The 17946-nt window shown below is 52.2% G+C and overlaps 1 protein-coding gene across 1 annotated transcript in view; it reads right to left on the reverse strand.

Annotated features, from left to right (window-relative positions):
- LOC108796840 (brain-specific angiogenesis inhibitor 1-like) overlaps positions 1–17946 on the reverse strand; it is a 368891-nt gene that overhangs the window by 262125 nt on the left and 88820 nt on the right. Inside the window, exons 5-6 of the mRNA XM_018568381.1 lie at positions 17317–17350; positions 7356–7372 (exon numbers count right to left, since the gene is read on the reverse strand). Coding sequence (XP_018423883.1) covers positions 7356–7372; positions 17317–17350 — 51 coding nt within the window. The remainder of the gene's footprint in view (positions 1–7355; positions 7373–17316; positions 17351–17946) is intronic.

Consider the following 17946-nt stretch of genomic DNA (forward strand, 5'->3'; position numbering starts at 1 on the left):
GAGGGAGAGAGGGGGAGGGAGAGAGAGGGGAGAGAGGGGGAGGGAGAGAGAGAGGAGAGAGAGGGAGAGAGAGAGGCAATAAAGCAAGAATTGGGAGGGGCAGACAGTACTCCCAACGAGTCATACTGAACACACTATGTATGGCTCTCTCAAACACTATATACACTATATTGCCAAAAGTATTGGGACGCCTTTACACGCACACGAAGAGGATACCTGGCTCACAATGGCCATTCTGAATCATCTCAACGATGTTTAGTAGGGCTGAGGTCAGGGCTCCGTGCAGGGCACTCAAGTTCCTCCACCAAACTGGTCACACCATGTCTTTATGGATTGGATCCACTCTCATCAACTTCTCTCATTGAACCCCTCACCATCCCCATCTCTCCTCATCCACTTTGTAGCTAAAACATCCTTCACTCTTCTGGGAAGACTTTCCACAGGATTTTGGAGGCTGTCTGTGAGAATTTGTCCCATTTCGAGGACAGGTACTGATGTTGGATGAGAAGACCCGGCTCACAATCATCATTCCAATCCATCCCACAGGTGTACAGTAGGGTTGAGGTCAGGGCTCTGTGCAGGACACTCAAGTTCCTCCACACCAAGCTGGCCAAACCATGTCTGTATGGAGCTGGCTTTGTACACAGGGGACAGTCAAAATAAGAGAATAATTATAAATAAGATAAAAAAATTATTAAAAAAAGATGACAAGATAAATAACAATTTAAAAATGATAAAAAAAAGTTTAAAACAAAGAAACAATAAAAAAATTCAAGAAATAAATAAAAAGTAAAAAAATAATAAGAAAAAATATAAAAAATAATAAGAAAATAATTATAAATGAAAAATAGTAAGATAAAAAAATATTTAAAAAAAAGTAAAAGATGACAAGATAAATAGCAATGTAAAAATTATAAAAAAAGAAAAAAGTAAAAAAAAAGAAAAGAAACAATAAAATAAATTCAAACCAACCCTGCCACCCCTGGGCGATGGAGGGGGGCGCATTGCGGAACCTGGCCTTGGGGCAGCAGGGAGAGTCAATCCGGTCCTGCACATATGCACACAGGTGCACACTGCTAGTTTTCACATGCAGCATATCTCAGCACAGGGAACCTAACATTTAATTTACAGATTAGGAGTACGAAAGGGTTAAGCAAAAAAATCAGTTTTTTTAACCAGAAGATGAATATCCAACGTTATTGGTGCCATAGCAAGTCCCAGTTCCTAATTGAATGTTTCGCCAGCATGGCCGCAGTTGCCTTTTGTTTCACACCTAATCATAACAGCCGGCGCGGGCATGATGGCGTTCTCCGCCGTTCTAAGTAAACGCCGAGAAGAAACAAGAAAACAGACGTCGATTTAATGGCTTTGCGATCCCGAGAAGTTCTCCTGACCTTTCAGGCGGTGTCAGAATTTCCGGCGCAATAACACGCGGGCTTTATCGATCCGAGATGCAACCTTTCCCCCTGACAGCGGCGAGGTAGAAAACCGCTGTTCCCTTCCCGCGCCATTTATGAATGTAAAGAGATTTCGGGATGGGGTTCATCGATCTCGCCGGCTAAACTAAAAATGCCGCAAATCCCCGGCTTCTATCTCTTCCGAAACGAGTAAATCAAGATCCTAACGAGCCGCGCGGCGCCCAACGGGCCATTTTCCTTCACCGCTTTTGGGGCCCATGTACACGTTCACGCCATGTTAGTGAGTGTATTGCTACAATACATGGTAGGGAATATAACATCTCCCTGACCCCACACTCTCCTCTCCCTGACCCCACCCTCTCCTCTCCCTGACCCCACACTCTCCTCTCCCTGACCCCACCCTCTCCTCTCCCTGACCCCACACTCTCCTCTCCCTGACCCCACCCTCTCCTCTCCCTGACCCCACACTCTCCTCTCCCTGACCCCACCCTCTCCTCTCCCTGACCCCACACTCTCCTCTCCCTGACCCCACCCTCTCCTCTCCCTGACCCCACACTCTCCTCTCCCTGACCCCACCCTCTCCTCTCCCTGACCCCACACTCTCCTCTCCCTGACCCCACCCTCTCCTCTCCCTGACCCCACACTCTCCTCTCCCTGACCCCACCCTCTCCTCTCCCTGACCCCACACTCTCCTCTCCCTGACCCCACCCTCTCCTCTCCCTGACCCCACACTCTCCTCTCCCTGACCCCACCCTCTCCTCTCCCTGACCCCACACTCTCCTCTCCCTGACCCCACCCTCTCCTCTCCCTGACCCCACACTCTCCTCTCCCTGACCCCACCCTCTCCTCTCCCTGACCCCACACTCTCCTCTCCCTGACCCCACCCTCTCCTCTCCCTGACCCCACACTCTCCTCTCCCTGACCCCACCCTCTCCTCTCCCTGACCCCACACTCTCCTCTCCCTGACCCCACCCTCTCCTCTCCCTGACCCCACACTCTCCTCTCCCTGACCCCACCCTCTCCTCTCCCTGACCCCACACTCTCCTCTCCCTGACCCCACCCTCTCCTCTCCCTGACCCCACACTCTCCTCTCCCTGACCCCACCCTCTCCTCTCCCTGACCCCACACTCTCCTCTCCCTGACCCCACCCTCTCCTCTCCCTGACCCCACACTCTCCTCTCCCTGACCCCACCCTCTCCTCTCCCTGACCCCACACTCTCCTCTCCCTGACCCCACCCTCTCCTCTCCCTGACCCCACACTCTCCTCTCCCTGACCCCACCCTCTCCTCTCCCTGACCCCACACTCTCCTCTCCCTGACCCCACCCTCTCCTCTCCCTGACCCCACACTCTCCTCTCCCTGACCCCACCCTCTCCTCTCCCTGACCCCACACTCTCCTCTCCCTGACCCCACCCTCTCCTCTCCCTGACCCCACACTCTCCTCTCCCTGACCCCACCCTCTCCTCTCCCTGACCCCACACTCTCCTCTCCCTGACCCCACCCTCTCCTCTCCCTGACCCCACACTCTCCTCTCCCTGACCCCACCCTCTCCTCTCCCTGACCCCACACTCTCCTCTCCCTGACCCCACCCTCTCCTCTCCCTGACCCCACACTCTCCTCTCCCTGACCCCACCCTCTCCTCTCCCTGACCCCACACTCTCCTCTCCCTGACCCCACCCTCTCCTCTCCCTGACCCCACACTCTCCTCTCCCTGACCCCACCCTCTCCTCTCCCTGACCCCACACTCTCCTCTCCCTGACCCCACCCTCTCCTCTCCCTGACCCCACACTCTCCTCTCCCTGACCCCACCCTCTCCTCTCCCTGACCCCACACTCTCCTCTCCCTGACCCCACCCTCTCCTCTCCCTGACCCCACACTCTCCTCTCCCTGACCCCACCCTCTCCTCTCCCTGACCCCACACTCTCCTCTCCCTGACCCCACCCTCTCCTCTCCCTGACCCCACACTCTCCTCTCCCTGACCCCACCCTCTCCTCTCCCTGACCCCACACTCTCCTCTCCCTGACCCCACCCTCTCCTCTCCCTGACCCCACACTCTCCTCTCCCTGACCCCACCCTCTCCTCTCCCTGACCCCACACTCTCCTCTTCCATGTCCCCAGCTTCCCTCCTTCTTGTCTATGTTCTATTATGTTCTATATTGGACTCTCTATGTTCTATAAAGGACTCTCTATGTTCTATAATGGACTCGCTATGTTCTATAAAGGACTCTCTATGTTCTATAATGGACTCTCTATGTTCTATAATGGACTCTCTATGTTCTATAAAGGACTCTCTATGTTCTATAATGGACTCTCTATGTTTTATAGTTGACTTTCTATCTTCTGTAAAGGAATCTCTATATTCTATAATGGTCTATAAATAATATGCATAAAATAAGTGTAGAAGGTTGGGGTTATGTAGTCCTGTCTTTTTTCTGTTGTCCTAATACAGCACAGGGAGAGAGCGTTGTCACCCGAGGACAGGAAGCGTGTTACTGGCAGGATCACCGGGTGATAATAATGGAAAGAATACATATGTACCGACATCAAACATTCAATCCAATGCAGCTCCGCATCTAACATACAAGAATTTGGTATCTGGCCTTAGATCCACATTCATTGAAGTATCTGCCAATCCCACTCCACCGCCAATCCCACTCCACGCCACGTTTGGCGTAAATGCAAACGCCAAACGTGGCGTTTGCATTTACGTAAAAAATAATCTAAATGTGCATACAAGGGACGATATCGCGTCAAATAATGGGGAAGACGTGGAAACTCTATGGCTGGAGCTAGATATGACGGACACTAGCCGTAAACTTCTCGTGGGTATTTGCTATAAACCTCCACCATAGTGAGTGAAGACAGCGCCAGCCCTATAGACCGTCGGTCACTTGGCTGGTAGAATGTATTCATAATATTTCTTCATCTGTGCCCATAGAAAAAAAATCTGTCTCTTTGTTCTTCGTAGAGAGGCAAAGCCCATGTACTGGCACTGGGATTGCCACTGAGACTGGCACTGGCACCACCATTGAGACTGGCACTGGGACTAGCACTGGAACTGCCACTGGAACTGCCACTGAGACTGGCACTGGAACTGCCACTGGCACTGAGAATGGGACTGGCACTGGAACTGCCACTGGCACTGAGAATGGGACTGGCACTGAGACTGGCACTGGGATTGCCATTGCCACTGAGACTAGCACTGGGACTAGCACTAGAACTGGCACTGAGACTGGCACTGCCACTGAGACTGGCACTGAGACTGGCATTGAGACTGGCACTGAAACTGGCACTGGGATTGCCATTGCCACTGGGACTGACACTGGGACTGAGACTGTCACTGGGATTGCCACTGAGACTGGCACTGGGACTAGCACTGGTACTGCCACCGGAACTGGGACTGCCACTGGGACTGAGACTGGCACTTGGACTGCTACTAGCACTGAGACTAGCACTTTGACTAGCACTGGTACTGAGACTGGCACTGAGACTGGTACTGGGACTAGCACTTTGACTAGCACTGGGACTGGGACTGGCACTGAGACTGGCACTAGCACTGGGACTGGCATTGGCACTAGCACTGGGACTGGCACTGAGAGTGGGACTGGCACTGGGACTGGCATTGGCACTGGGACAGGCACTGAGACTGGCATTGGCACTAGCACTGGCATTGGCACTGGGACTGGCACTGAGACTGGCATTGGGACTGGCACACTGGGAGTGGCACTGGGACTGGCACTGAGACTGGCATTGGGACTGGCACTGAGACTGGCATTGGGACTGGCATTGGCACTAGCACTGGGACTGGCACTGAGACTGGCATTGGCACTGAGACTGGCACTGGGACTGGCATTGGCACTAGCACTGGGACTGGCATTGGCACTAGCACTGGGACTGGCACTGAGACTGGCACTGGGACTGGCACTGGGATTGGCACTGGGACTGGCACTGAGACTGGCATTGGGACTGGCATTGGCACTAGCACTGGGACTGGCACTGAGACTGGCACTGGGACTGGCATTGGCACTGGGACTGGCATTGGCACTAGCACTGGGACTGGCACTGAGAGTGGCACTGGGACTGGCACTGAGACTGGCATTGGCACTAGCACTGGGACTGGCACTGAGACTGGCATTGGCACTAGCACTGGTACTGAGACTGGCACTGAGACTGGTGCTGGGACTAGCACTTTGACTAGCACTGGGACTTGGACTTGCACTGAGACTGGCACTGAGACTGGGACTGGCACTGAGACTGTCACTGGCATTGGCACTGGCACTGGGATTGGCACTGGGACTGGCAGGGCATGCTGGGCACACAAAGCAGACCCATCCAGAGAGCATGAGAGTGAAAGGAGATATAAATAGCGCGGAGCTTGGAGGATAAGCGTGATCCATTCATCAATGTGAGATACAATACATCACAGGAAACAGGTCACCGTGGCAGCGATCAATATTCAACATAACCATCCGTCATCCGGGGAGCCTGCAAAGCCACCGCCATTGTCCGCGCACCCAATAATAAACTCCTCCAGGACTTCCAGGTGTTGGGGCCAGCAACGTCCAGCAAGAACGTACCCAATCATTACAGAAGACCTGTCACCACGCTCCTGACCCAGAGGAGCTCACCTTCTGAAAATACGAAATCTCTGGCTGTCATTCTGCTCCTCTTACTTCAATACTTGGAAACAAATATGCAGATAATAGGTATGCGCAACACAAAATGCATTGTCACCGCTCTCACGCAGCCTGTCTTCTGAACCACAACTCAACGTCTGAACAATGGAACATTATCAGTGCCTGCTGGAAGCAATGCATGCTGGGATATGTAGTCTTAAACAATGTAACATTATCATTGCCTGCTGGAAGCAATGCATGTTGGCATATGTGGTCCTAAACAATGTAACATTATCATTGCCTGCTGGAAGCAATGCATGCTGGGAGATGTAGACTTGAGAAATGATGCTTGCAGCACATCAAGCAGCAGGGAAAGAGACGCAAAGCACACTGGGAATTCAGGAAGTTGTTGAAAGTGATGGACAGAGAAATTACCATGTGGGCAGGGCCGGATTTCCCACAAGCCCAACTAAGGCCCGGCCTCGGGACAGCAGGGAGTAGAGGTGCAGCAGGGAGTAGAGGGGCAGCAGGGAGTAGAGGTGCAGCAGGGAGTAGAGGTGCAGCAGGGAGTAGAGGGGCAGCAGGGAGTAGAGGGGCAGCAGGGGTGTAGAATTTCTATCTCCCGATGCCCCGGAGATACAGTTGCGGGCGGGTAGTTGTTATGTACATTTAGCCCGGCTTCGGGCAAGCAGAGCTAAATGTACAGCGGGGGAAGTAGCCGCTTGTTTTGTACGAGTGATCTAAGTGATTTCAGGTACCCGTAATATACAGGGGTACAGGTACTCCTAGAATGAGATCCTAATAGGTTGGACTTGATGGACTAATGTCTTTATTCAACCTCAAATACTATGTAACTATGTAACTATGTAACTGCGCCATAGTGAGTGAAGACAGCGCCAGCCCTATAGACCGTCGGTCACTTGGCTGGTAGAATGTATTCATAATATTTCTTCATCTGTGCCCATAGAAAAAAAATCTGTCTCTTTGTTCTTCGTAGAGAGGCAAAGCCCATGTACTGGCACTGGGATTGCCACTGAGACTGGCACTGGCACCACCATTGAGACTGGCACTGGGACTAGCACTGGAACTGCCACTGGAACTGCCACTGAGACTGGCACTGGAACTGCCACTGGCACTGAGAATGGGACTGGCACTGGAACTGCCACTGGCACTGAGAATGGGACTGGCACTGAGACTGGCACTGGGATTGCCATTGCCACTGAGACTAGCACTGGGACTAGCACTAGAACTGGCACTGAGACTGGCACTGCCACTGAGACTGGCACTGAGACTGGCATTGAGACTGGCACTGAAACTGGCACTGGGATTGCCATTGCCACTGGGACTGACACTGGGACTGAGACTGTCACTGGGATTGCCACTGAGACTGGCACTGGGACTAGCACTGGTACTGCCACCGGAACTGGGACTGCCACTGGGACTGAGACTGGCACTTGGACTGCTACTAGCACTGAGACTAGCACTTTGACTAGCACTGGTACTGAGACTGGCACTGAGACTGGTACTGGGACTAGCACTTTGACTAGCACTGGGACTGGGACTGGCACTGAGACTGGCACTAGCACTGGGACTGGCATTGGCACTAGCACTGGGACTGGCACTGAGACTGGGACTGGCACTGGGACTGGCATTGGCACTGGGACAGGCACTGAGACTGGCATTGGCACTAGCACTGGCATTGGCACTGGGACTGGCACTGAGACTGGCATTGGGACTGGCACTGAGACTGGCATTGGGACTGGCATTGGCACTAGCACTGGGACTGGCACTGAGACTGGCATTGGCACTGAGACTGGCACTGGGACTGGCATTGGCACTAGCACTGGGACTGGCATTGGCACTAGCACTGGGACTGGCACTGAGACTGGCACTGGGACTGGCACTGGGATTGGCACTGGGACTGGCACTGAGACTGGCATTGGGACTGGCATTGGCACTAGCACTGGGACTGGCACTGAGACTGGCACTGGGACTGGCATTGGCACTGGGACTGGCATTGGCACTAGCACTGGGACTGGCACTGAGAGTGGCACTGGGACTGGCACTGAGACTGGCATTGGCACTAGCACTGGGACTGGCACTGAGACTGGCATTGGCACTAGCACTGGTACTGAGACTGGCACTGAGACTGGTGCTGGGACTAGCACTTTGACTAGCACTGGGACTTGGACTTGCACTGAGACTGGCACTGAGACTGGGACTGGCACTGAGACTGTCACTGGCATTGGCACTGGCACTGGGATTGGCACTGGGACTGGCAGGGCATGCTGGGCACACAAAGCAGACCCATCCAGAGAGCATGAGAGTGAAAGGAGATATAAATAGCGCGGAGCTTGGAGGATAAGCGTGATCCATTCATCAATGTGAGATACAATACATCACAGGAAACAGGTCACCGTGGCAGCGATCAATATTCAACATAACCATCCGTCATCCGGGGAGCCTGCAAAGCCACCGCCATTGTCCGCGCACCCAATAATAAACTCCTCCAGGACTTCCAGGTGTTGGGGCCAGCAACGTCCAGCAAGAACGTACCCAATCATTACAGAAGACCTGTCACCACGCTCCTGACCCAGAGGAGCTCACCTTCTGAAAATACGAAATCTCTGGCTGTCATTCTGCTCCTCTTACTTCAATACTTGGAAACAAATATGCAGATAATAGGTATGCGCAACACAAAATGCATTGTCACCGCTCTCACGCAGCCTGTCTTCTGAACCACAACTCAACGTCTGAACAATGGAACATTATCAGTGCCTGCTGGAAGCAATGCATGCTGGGATATGTAGTCTTAAACAATGTAACATTATCATTGCCTGCTGGAAGCAATGCATGTTGGCATATGTGGTCCTAAACAATGTAACATTATCATTGCCTGCTGGAAGCAATGCATGCTGGGAGATGTAGACTTGAGAAATGATGCTTGCAGCACATCAAGCAGCAGGGAAAGAGACGCAAAGCACACTGGGAATTCAGGAAGTTGTTGAAAGTGATGGACAGAGAAATTACCATGTGGGCAGGGCCGGATTTCCCACAAGCCCAACTAAGGCCCGGCCTCGGGACAGCAGGGAGTAGAGGTGCAGCAGGGAGTAGAGGGGCAGCAGGGAGTAGAGGGGCAGCAGGGAGTAGAGGGGCAGCAGGGGTGTAGAATTTCTATCTCCCGATGCCCCGGAGATACAGTTGCGGGCGGGTAGTTGTTATGTACATTTAGCCCGGCTTCGGGCAAGCAGAGCTAAATGTACAGCGGGGGAAGTAGCCGCTTGTTTTGTACGAGTGATCTAAGTGATTTCACGGCCCTGCATGTGGGCATAGATACAAGCACAGAGAGACTGAAAGCATTTGGCTTACAGAATAATAAGTTGTAATGGGAAAACCTCTGAATAACACATCATATACTTCTTCCAGGAGCCCCTGAGAACAATGAGGGATCATGGGACATGTAGTTCTGCTCATCAGCGCAGAACTACTAGACCGCTGCGCTCCCAGGTAGGACTCTGCAGTGATATCTGTGCTTTATTTGTTGAATTATATTACAATGTATTACTCTGATCAGTTATCTTGTCTCCTGCGCTGACATCATCGGACGGTCCGGAGCTGAGTGCGCAGGGCCCCCTGCGGCATCTACTTTTTCAGTCCTGAGCTGCTTTTCCTCCGAGTCAGCTTTCCATTAATGGTTTGAGGATAAGATCGCTCCCGGAGCCCCAGCTGTATGGATTTCAGATCACATCTCTCTCCATTAATGTTAAACTGTGAGGAGTAATTATCAGGCAGAGCCGTGTCGGACTTCGGTGGTCGGTGGGATGCAAGAGATGGAACCTTCGCTATATATATAGATCTTCAGACCGGACCGTCTGTAACCAACTGGAGGAGAGAAGATCGAGGCCACAAGTGGAATCATTAGAGGAGAGACCGCAATGTTTTATATGACGACCTCGGGAGGGATCATGTGATTACTGTGAACCATATATACCCTTATATCAGGCCTGATCCTGAAGGCCCCCATGCGCAGTGTGGCAGTGGGTGCTGGGCACTGGGATGCAGAGCATTCCACCACCTGACAATCTTTAGCTGGCACTGCTGGGTGGAGTGATCTCCTGCTGAAGGGTGCCAACATGGATTCAGCCGTATATATGTTATGTGGGCAGCACAGGAGCAGACGGGACAGCGAACATCAACACTAATCCCACTAAAACCATCGATGGGGCACTATTCCCTCCACTGACACCAATGATGGGGCACTATTCCCTCCACTGACACCAATGATGGGGCACTATTCCTCTCACTGACACCAATGATGGGGCACTATTCCCCCCACTGACACCAATGATGGGGCACTATTCCCCCCACTGACACCAATGATGGGGCACTATTCCTCTCACTGACACCAATGATGGGGTATGATTCCTGCCATTGACACCACCGTGGCATTATTCCGTCTCCTGACCACTGACAAACCCCTGTTACAGGCAGACCCTCCCACCCACTTGAAGTACGTGCACGTGAGTGACCCGTCTCATTATCTACAGGAAAGGAAATGGTAAAGAACCTGCGATGAACTTCGTGATATTTGTCGGTTACATTCGCTTGGCACTCCTACAAGACAGTATAACCAGGTCCGTAATGCGCCATTTTCTCCACTGCAGTTAAGCCGCACAGTTAGGTCAGTGACCCGTCTCCAGCCCAGTGAATGAGCAATGATGAGGTCATCACTCTGATGAGGTCATCGCTCTGCTTAGCTGGTATACTCACAGAGATAGGAGAACACTCTGCGAGTAGTCTGATTGGCTCACTGTCATGGCCTACCCTCTCAGTATGTGTTTGCAGGAAGCCAGGGGGCGTAACTAGAAATCGCAGGGCCCCATAGCAAAATTTGTATGGGGCCCCGTGATTTATAGTTATGCCCCTTGCAGAGCCCACTCGAGATCCCACCTGAGAGTGACCCTGCGGAGCCCGCCATAGACTACTTCACCGCCGCTGCTGAGCTGTGTCAGTGTCAGCCAGAACCCCGATATGTTATAGCGACCCAGGCGCGCCCTCACGGCATCAGAGGGATGCCCCGGCCGGCGCCACCCCTGTGCCCGGGCCCCCTAGCGGCCGCCTGTGTCGCTATGGCGATTGTCACGCCACTGCAGGAAGCTAATATAAGCCCTAAACCAGAACCGTAAAGGGGACCTGTCACGATTATGGTCTCAAATAGAACGGGATTCCTTAACTACGGACCTCAATCTTCTGCTCTGTTCTTCCCTACTAAATAGTTCTCCCACTAAATCTCTCAGACACTGTGACAGCGACCTTGAGAGTCTGGCATGCCCTTGAGTCCCCGACTCAATCACATACAAATCTATACTCAAATTGTTACCGCTAACAACTCTTGATCTCATCCTTACAGACATACATTTGTCCAACTGGACAAGTTTGGGGGTCTCATATATAGCCAGTCTGTATGACAATGACCGCCTGCTGCCATTTGAGGCTCTATGTCAGCGATACTCTCTTCCGACTCGCGACTTCTATAAATACCTCAGAATAAGACACTATCTGGCCTCTATATGTGTGCGCGACGGAACGCTTCTTAGGAGACGCATACACTGCTATGGTACTAATTCCCCATCCAAGAAAGGTATTTCCTTTTTTTATAATCTACTTAGCGGTCCAGTTCTGGTCACCAGTACTAAGAAAAGATGTCCTTGAGTTGGAAAAAGTCCAGCGAAGGGCAACCAAACTAATTAGGGGTATGGAGGACCAGAGCTACGAGACGAGGCTACTAAATTTAAACATGTTCACATTAGAGGTGAGGAGATTAAGGGGGGATATGATTTCCATGTACAAAATGTTTAATGGTGGCAGCAACATTAGCGATAAACTGTTTAAAATTAACTCCGTTACAAAAACTAGAGGCCATAACCTAAAATTGGTGGAAAAAAAATTCCAGCACAAGGGGCGAAGGGGGTTCTTCACAGTAAGATCAGTTAGGGTCTGGAACTCACTGCCACAGGCGGTGATTTCAGCAAATAATGTGGAATTGTTCAAGAAACTTTTGGACGATTTCTTAAGGGACCGTAATATACAGGGGTACAGGTACTCCTAGAATGAGATCCTAATAGGTTGGACTTGATGGACTAATGTCTTTATTCAACCTCAAATACTATGTAACTATGTAACTATGAACCAAAAACTACCGATAAATTGCCATCCGTGAGGTGGTGGGAAACGGAACTAAACTTTTCTCTCTCTCCAGAACAATGGTACAAAGCGGTCACTTGGCCTCTGAAAACCTCGCAATGTCTAAGCCACTGGGAATCCCAACAGAAACCATTGCATAAATGGTACCACACACCACAGAAGCTGGCAAAAATCTACCCCTCCTCCTCACCACTCTGCCGGCGGAGCTGTGGAATTGTGGGATCATTGACACACATCTGGTGGTGTTGCCCATCCCTTGGCCCCTTTTTGGCCTGAGGTTTTTCAGCTCATCTCCACAATTACTCAGCTCCCCTGTGGCGTTTCCCCACAACTTGCCTTGTTAGGGGTTGGAAGAGTGACCACCAGCTTCCAGGACTGTTGTGTCCTCATAGCGGCCCGAAGGGGACCTGTCACCTTGTTACATGTGTTATAACTCTGCGCCAGAACGCGCCCTTCATTTTCCAGCCTTGGGTAGTCATCATCCCCCGGAGAAGATGAATGAAGCGCGTTTAGGTATCCGGATACAAGCGCCGTCCTCTCCCTGCTGTCCTACTTAGAAAAACTGTTGTATACGGGGATAAGATTGTGTGAAAGTGAAGTCGCTCTCCGAGGCGATGTTAGCAGGCCATTGAGCGTACCCAATCTTCAGGATGGTCCCATCGCTGTACTTTATACCTCCAGAGATGGAAGTCATCTCTCTCCTCCTGGAAGCCTCCGGGGTTCCATCCGACTGTAAATTCCGCTTTTCTCTTCCCGCGGATGAACAATACAATGGGGTGAAATGACCCGCAGAGATTCATGACAGCATTGATGCGCTATTTATACCGGATACTCTGCAGTACGGTAATCCAACGCCCGCTCCCTCTCCATCCCCATCCTTTCTCTTCTCCTATAGATTATTTATCACCGCGGGACATCTGGGACATATTGATGGATGGGGACCATTGAACGCCATATGTGTTGTATTTATTTATCACACAGGAAGTGCCGGCGAATGGAAGCCTTTCTTTCACGGAGAAACTAACCTCATAGTTGTCTCTGGGCCGCAAACATCGTAAAATATGCCATGTGTACTGCTTATATTGTTGCTGCTTGATGGTCAGGGATTTATTTTTATATTTTAAATGATTATATTTATAATTTATTAAAGGTATTTATATAGCGCCAACAATTTACGCAGCGCTTTTACATAGTGTACAGTCACATCAGTCCCTGCCCTCAAGGAGCTTACAATCTAAGGTCCCTATCTCACGTGCACACATAGGGGGCCAATTTAGACCAGGGGCCAATTTACCTTCCAGCGGGTCTTTGGTGTGTGGGAGGAAACCTGAGTACCTGGAGGAAGCCCACGCAAGCACGGGGAGAACATGCAAACTCCTTGCAGATAGTGACCTGGCTGGGATTTGAACCAAGGACCCCCAGTGCTGCAAGCAGAAGTGCTGACCACTACGCCACTGTGCTGCCCCATAAGAATAACAATAATAATAAGTTTATATATATACACCCTGTTTCCCTGAAAATAAGACCTAGTTGTGACCATTCCCGGGGCCGGTGGCGGCATAAGGGGGAACTTGAAGAGCCGCGGGAGAGAATCAGCGGTGCCAAGGAAGCCGGTGCTAGAGGAAGCGAGGCGGCACCGGAGGGAGCAGAGCCGCATAAGCCGACGCCTCCTCTATAGCCCCGCCTCCTGTCACAGGCGGAGTCATACCAAATGCGCTCCGCCTGTGAGGGATCCATAGTGAAAGCTTCGCTCATCCTGGCCAGCGATTGGTTAGCAAATTGCTCTTGGAAAGGTACGGCGCCCCCGATTATTCTTAATTATGCCATTTTAGATTATCTCATTTGGATTTGCATTAACTTTGGATTGTTGTACATACAAAAAAAAAAATAAGACCTAGCCCCGAAAATAAGACCTAGTGTGTTTTTTTGAGCCCCAAAAAATATAAGACAGTGTCTTATTTTCGGGGAAACACGGTATATATATATATATATAGTGTGAATAGTCCGTACAGCAGCCCTTCGGTTCTACTGAACCGAAGGGGTCCCGGGGCCGAAGCTACGGCTAAATCCTTCGACTGCTTTGTGAATAGACCCCATAGTTGTAACCAGTGGCGTAACAATCACCATAGCGACCCAGGCGCCCGCTATGGGGCCCGGCGGGGCCCGGCCAGGACATCTCCCTGATGCCATGCGGGCCGCCTGGGTCGCTATGGCATCTGGCTCGGACAGCCAGGCTGCTGGCTGTCACTGGTGGCTGTGAGGAGGAACGCTCCGTTCCTTCTCACAGCCGCTGCCGAGTCGGTGACAACCAGCAGCTTCACAGGAGGTGGCTGGGCCCGTCATCGGTGGCGATCGAGGGGGCGGGGCCCGGCGATCGAGGAGGCGGGGCCCAGTGACGGAGGAGTCGATCGTGGAGGAGAAGGAGGCGGACAGAGGATCAGGGCTGACAGGTAAGAGGGCTTGACCGCCCGCCTGAGACCCTGCAGAGCCCACCATAGAGAGTCTATGGTGGGCTCTGCAGGGTCACCCTTAGGTGCGCTGTTTGGGTTATCAGGTGGGCGTAACTAGAAATCACAGGGCCCCATACAAAATTTTGCTATGGGGCCCTGTGATTTCTAGTTACGCCCCTGGTTGTAACTCTTCGATTTTGGTGAATATCTTTATTTTGGTTGTCCACCTTTAATCTCAATGAACAGTCGCCCCCGTCCCTGTCATTTGGTTTCATGTATTTGGGTGACGGGCGGCTCCTGTAACATTCCCGGTGAGAGATGTTTTGCCCGCGGTTTCCCGGCGCTCGTGTAATCCCGAGGTGCGATCCGAGGCCGGTCGCCTCGTGCGACGATCCTGTCACTTTCGCTACGGCGGAATAAAAACCCAATACGGTGAGTCATTCATCCGAAAAAAAATGCAGGCATCCCAACGCGGCGACGCCGGGAAAAGGACGGGGCCTCGGTAATTGGAAGTCAACCAGGCGTGATTAACATTTGTGCTCGCGCCGAGGCTTGATACATTGTAAAACGATTCCAGAACACAAAAGCTTTCAGGATGAGGTGGTAATAAGGCTAATTAAGGGGACGCAGTGTGCAATGAGACGAGGGAAGGGAAGTGCGTTCTCTGGCAGGGGGGGCGATAAGGAGGACAGGCTGAGGCACTAACAAGGATCCAGGGAGCAGACGAGTCACACGGGCGCTCTAATCCTCACCGAGAATTTCCTCGGTCTCCCCTCCACTAGTGATGAGCCGAACACCCCCAGGGAGTCGAACGTTCGAAAATGAATGTCCCCTTTAAGAGGGCTTATACAGGCAGTCCCCCGGGTTACGGGCAATCCGTACTTACGAACCGGGTCCACAGTTCTCCTAAATGTACCGGAAGCTGCCGGTACATTTAGGAGAACTGTGGCTGCAGCGGCCTGTGTCCCTTCAGATCCCCCCTGCTCTCCACGCCGGTGTTGGCGGAGACAGTGGGGACAAGACTGCTGCATGCCTTCGCTTTCCCCCCGTACCTCCGCTGCTGTCCCGGCCTCCGGTCCCCTGGTCCCTCCGCTGCTGTCTCGGCCTCCGGTCCCCTGGTCCGTCGGCTTCTTCTCTGATCCGGTCTGACTCTGCCCCGCTGCCCCGCCCCCCTGCCTCCTCTTCATTGCAGGCTGGGAGCCATACCCAGCCTGCTATTGGATATTGTAAAATGCAATAGCCAATAGCAAGCTGGCTATTGCACCCGCCCACTGCCTGCTGTCAATCAGCATGGGGGGACCTGATAGAGAACTTTCTCCTTCAGGCCCCTCCTCCGCTGAGCCCTGATTGGGCAAAGTCTTGCACCTGACCTGTCGTCCTGTGGTCAGGTGCAAGACTTCAACAAATCAGAGCTTCAGTGGGCATTTTGTATTATGGAACGTCCGCGGATCGAACAAACCGCGAACATCCCATAAAGTTCGGCGTTCGGCTCATCCCTACCCTCCATCGAGAGATCGCTCAGACTGTACACTGTGAGTTTGCAGCAAGTCACAAAGTGAGGGGCAGCGGCGGGAAAACGGATATGTTTGAGGCGCTCATACGCCGCCCAGAACATAAAGTCTACGGTACAGACGATCGGCTATATAAGACTGTTCAATGTATGGGCCTTGAAGATGCCTGAACAAAGATGACGCCGTCCTTCTGGAGAGAAAAGCAGATGAAGACACTGTCAGGGGGAGGTCCTGTGATCTCTGTGAGAGGGGATAGTACCTGGAAGGGTTACACTGGCCATGCACGGCTCAAATTCTAGCCAATGTCTGCTAAATCAGCCGAAATGGACGGCCCCGTTGACGCCAACCGGCTCCACAACAATGAAATGAGAGATTTAAGAAACCGAGCGGAAAACTGTCAGCACAACAGTGACTGTGATGGCAGAATTCAGTCATTTCTCCAATTCTGCCCGTGTGGCTGATCCACTGACGGCGGGTTTTACTTTTTTTTTGGGGGGGGGCGTAGACAACCCAAGCAGCTAACCCTTCCAGTGCCAGAGCAGCCCCACTACAAGGGGCAAGTTCTGTGTTACAGATACATTGTAATCAGCTGCTCCTGACAGACACAGCCAGCTACAATGTACAGTCCCCAGCCCAGACTACCCGGATCAGAACCTCGGCCCACAAACTGACACCACGGCAACAAACACAGAGGACGTGAAGACGTTTGATATCCGGCTGACAAGATGAGGGAAATATTGGGAGGAGAGACAAGAGGAAAGCAGCGACGTCTGATATCTACAGCTGACACAATGTCACGTTCCATGCACCGCAGAAGGGGGGGTGAGATGTTTAGGCGCGAGAAAGAGAGATGCGCCGATACCGAGTATTTGGGCCAGTATTCGTATTAGTCCAAATGCTCCGATACCTTCCCTGATACCGGAACTTTCGGTCAGAGGAAGATTCACTCTGAAGATTTGGCTGGGAAGCCAGGAAACCGGCTTCCCGGCCAATCAGGAAGCCGAGAGGTGGGTCAATACTTTGATTGGCCGGGAAGACGGCTCCATGTTGATTTGCTGGGAAGCCAGGCAGCGGCGTCCCGAGGCCGGGTGTCACCCGGAGCGGAGACCAGGTGACGCCCCCGCCGTGACGTCATCGAGCATGCGCAGCCATCTAATTTTCGCCATCTTGGTGATGGACGCCGGCAGAGAGTGGAGGAGGGGTCGTTCACCCGGCGGGATGAGGCATGCTGCCGGGTCCCCTCCTCTCTCCTGACGCTGTCGGGCTCTCGGTCCATGACCGAGTGCCGACTTTTTTTGAGAGGGTGACACCAAAATGACTGTCAGTCACCCCTCCACTGGTGTCACCCAGGTGCGGGCCGCTACACCCGCACCCCCACTGAAGCCAGTTACCCTGATGCCCGGCTTGCTGATTGCCCCCAAAGCCGGCTCCACCGTCAGACTCAGATGCCAGCGGAAGCACCGGCAAAATATCGGTATTCGTACTCAATACCTGAAGAACGGTATCGGCGCATCCCTAATGGATGGATGGATCTCACAGCACGGTGTGGAACAATCAGAACACATCATTCTTCGGCCTCGCCATACGGCGACATACAAATAACACCAAGAGCAGGAATTCCGATCACGTATATTGATTATTAGGAAGTGAACTCGGCGCAGTAATTACAGATCTGAATAATTGATACATTTTGTATCTTTCATATTTTTCATGATCTGTCGCTGGAATCTGAAGATCTCAGTTCATCT

This window comes from Nanorana parkeri, unplaced genomic scaffold (genome assembly GCF_000935625.1).
Source record: "Nanorana parkeri isolate BGI_ZX_2015 unplaced genomic scaffold, ASM93562v1 scaffold1180, whole genome shotgun sequence".
Lineage (NCBI taxonomy): Eukaryota > Metazoa > Chordata > Amphibia > Anura > Dicroglossidae > Nanorana > Nanorana parkeri.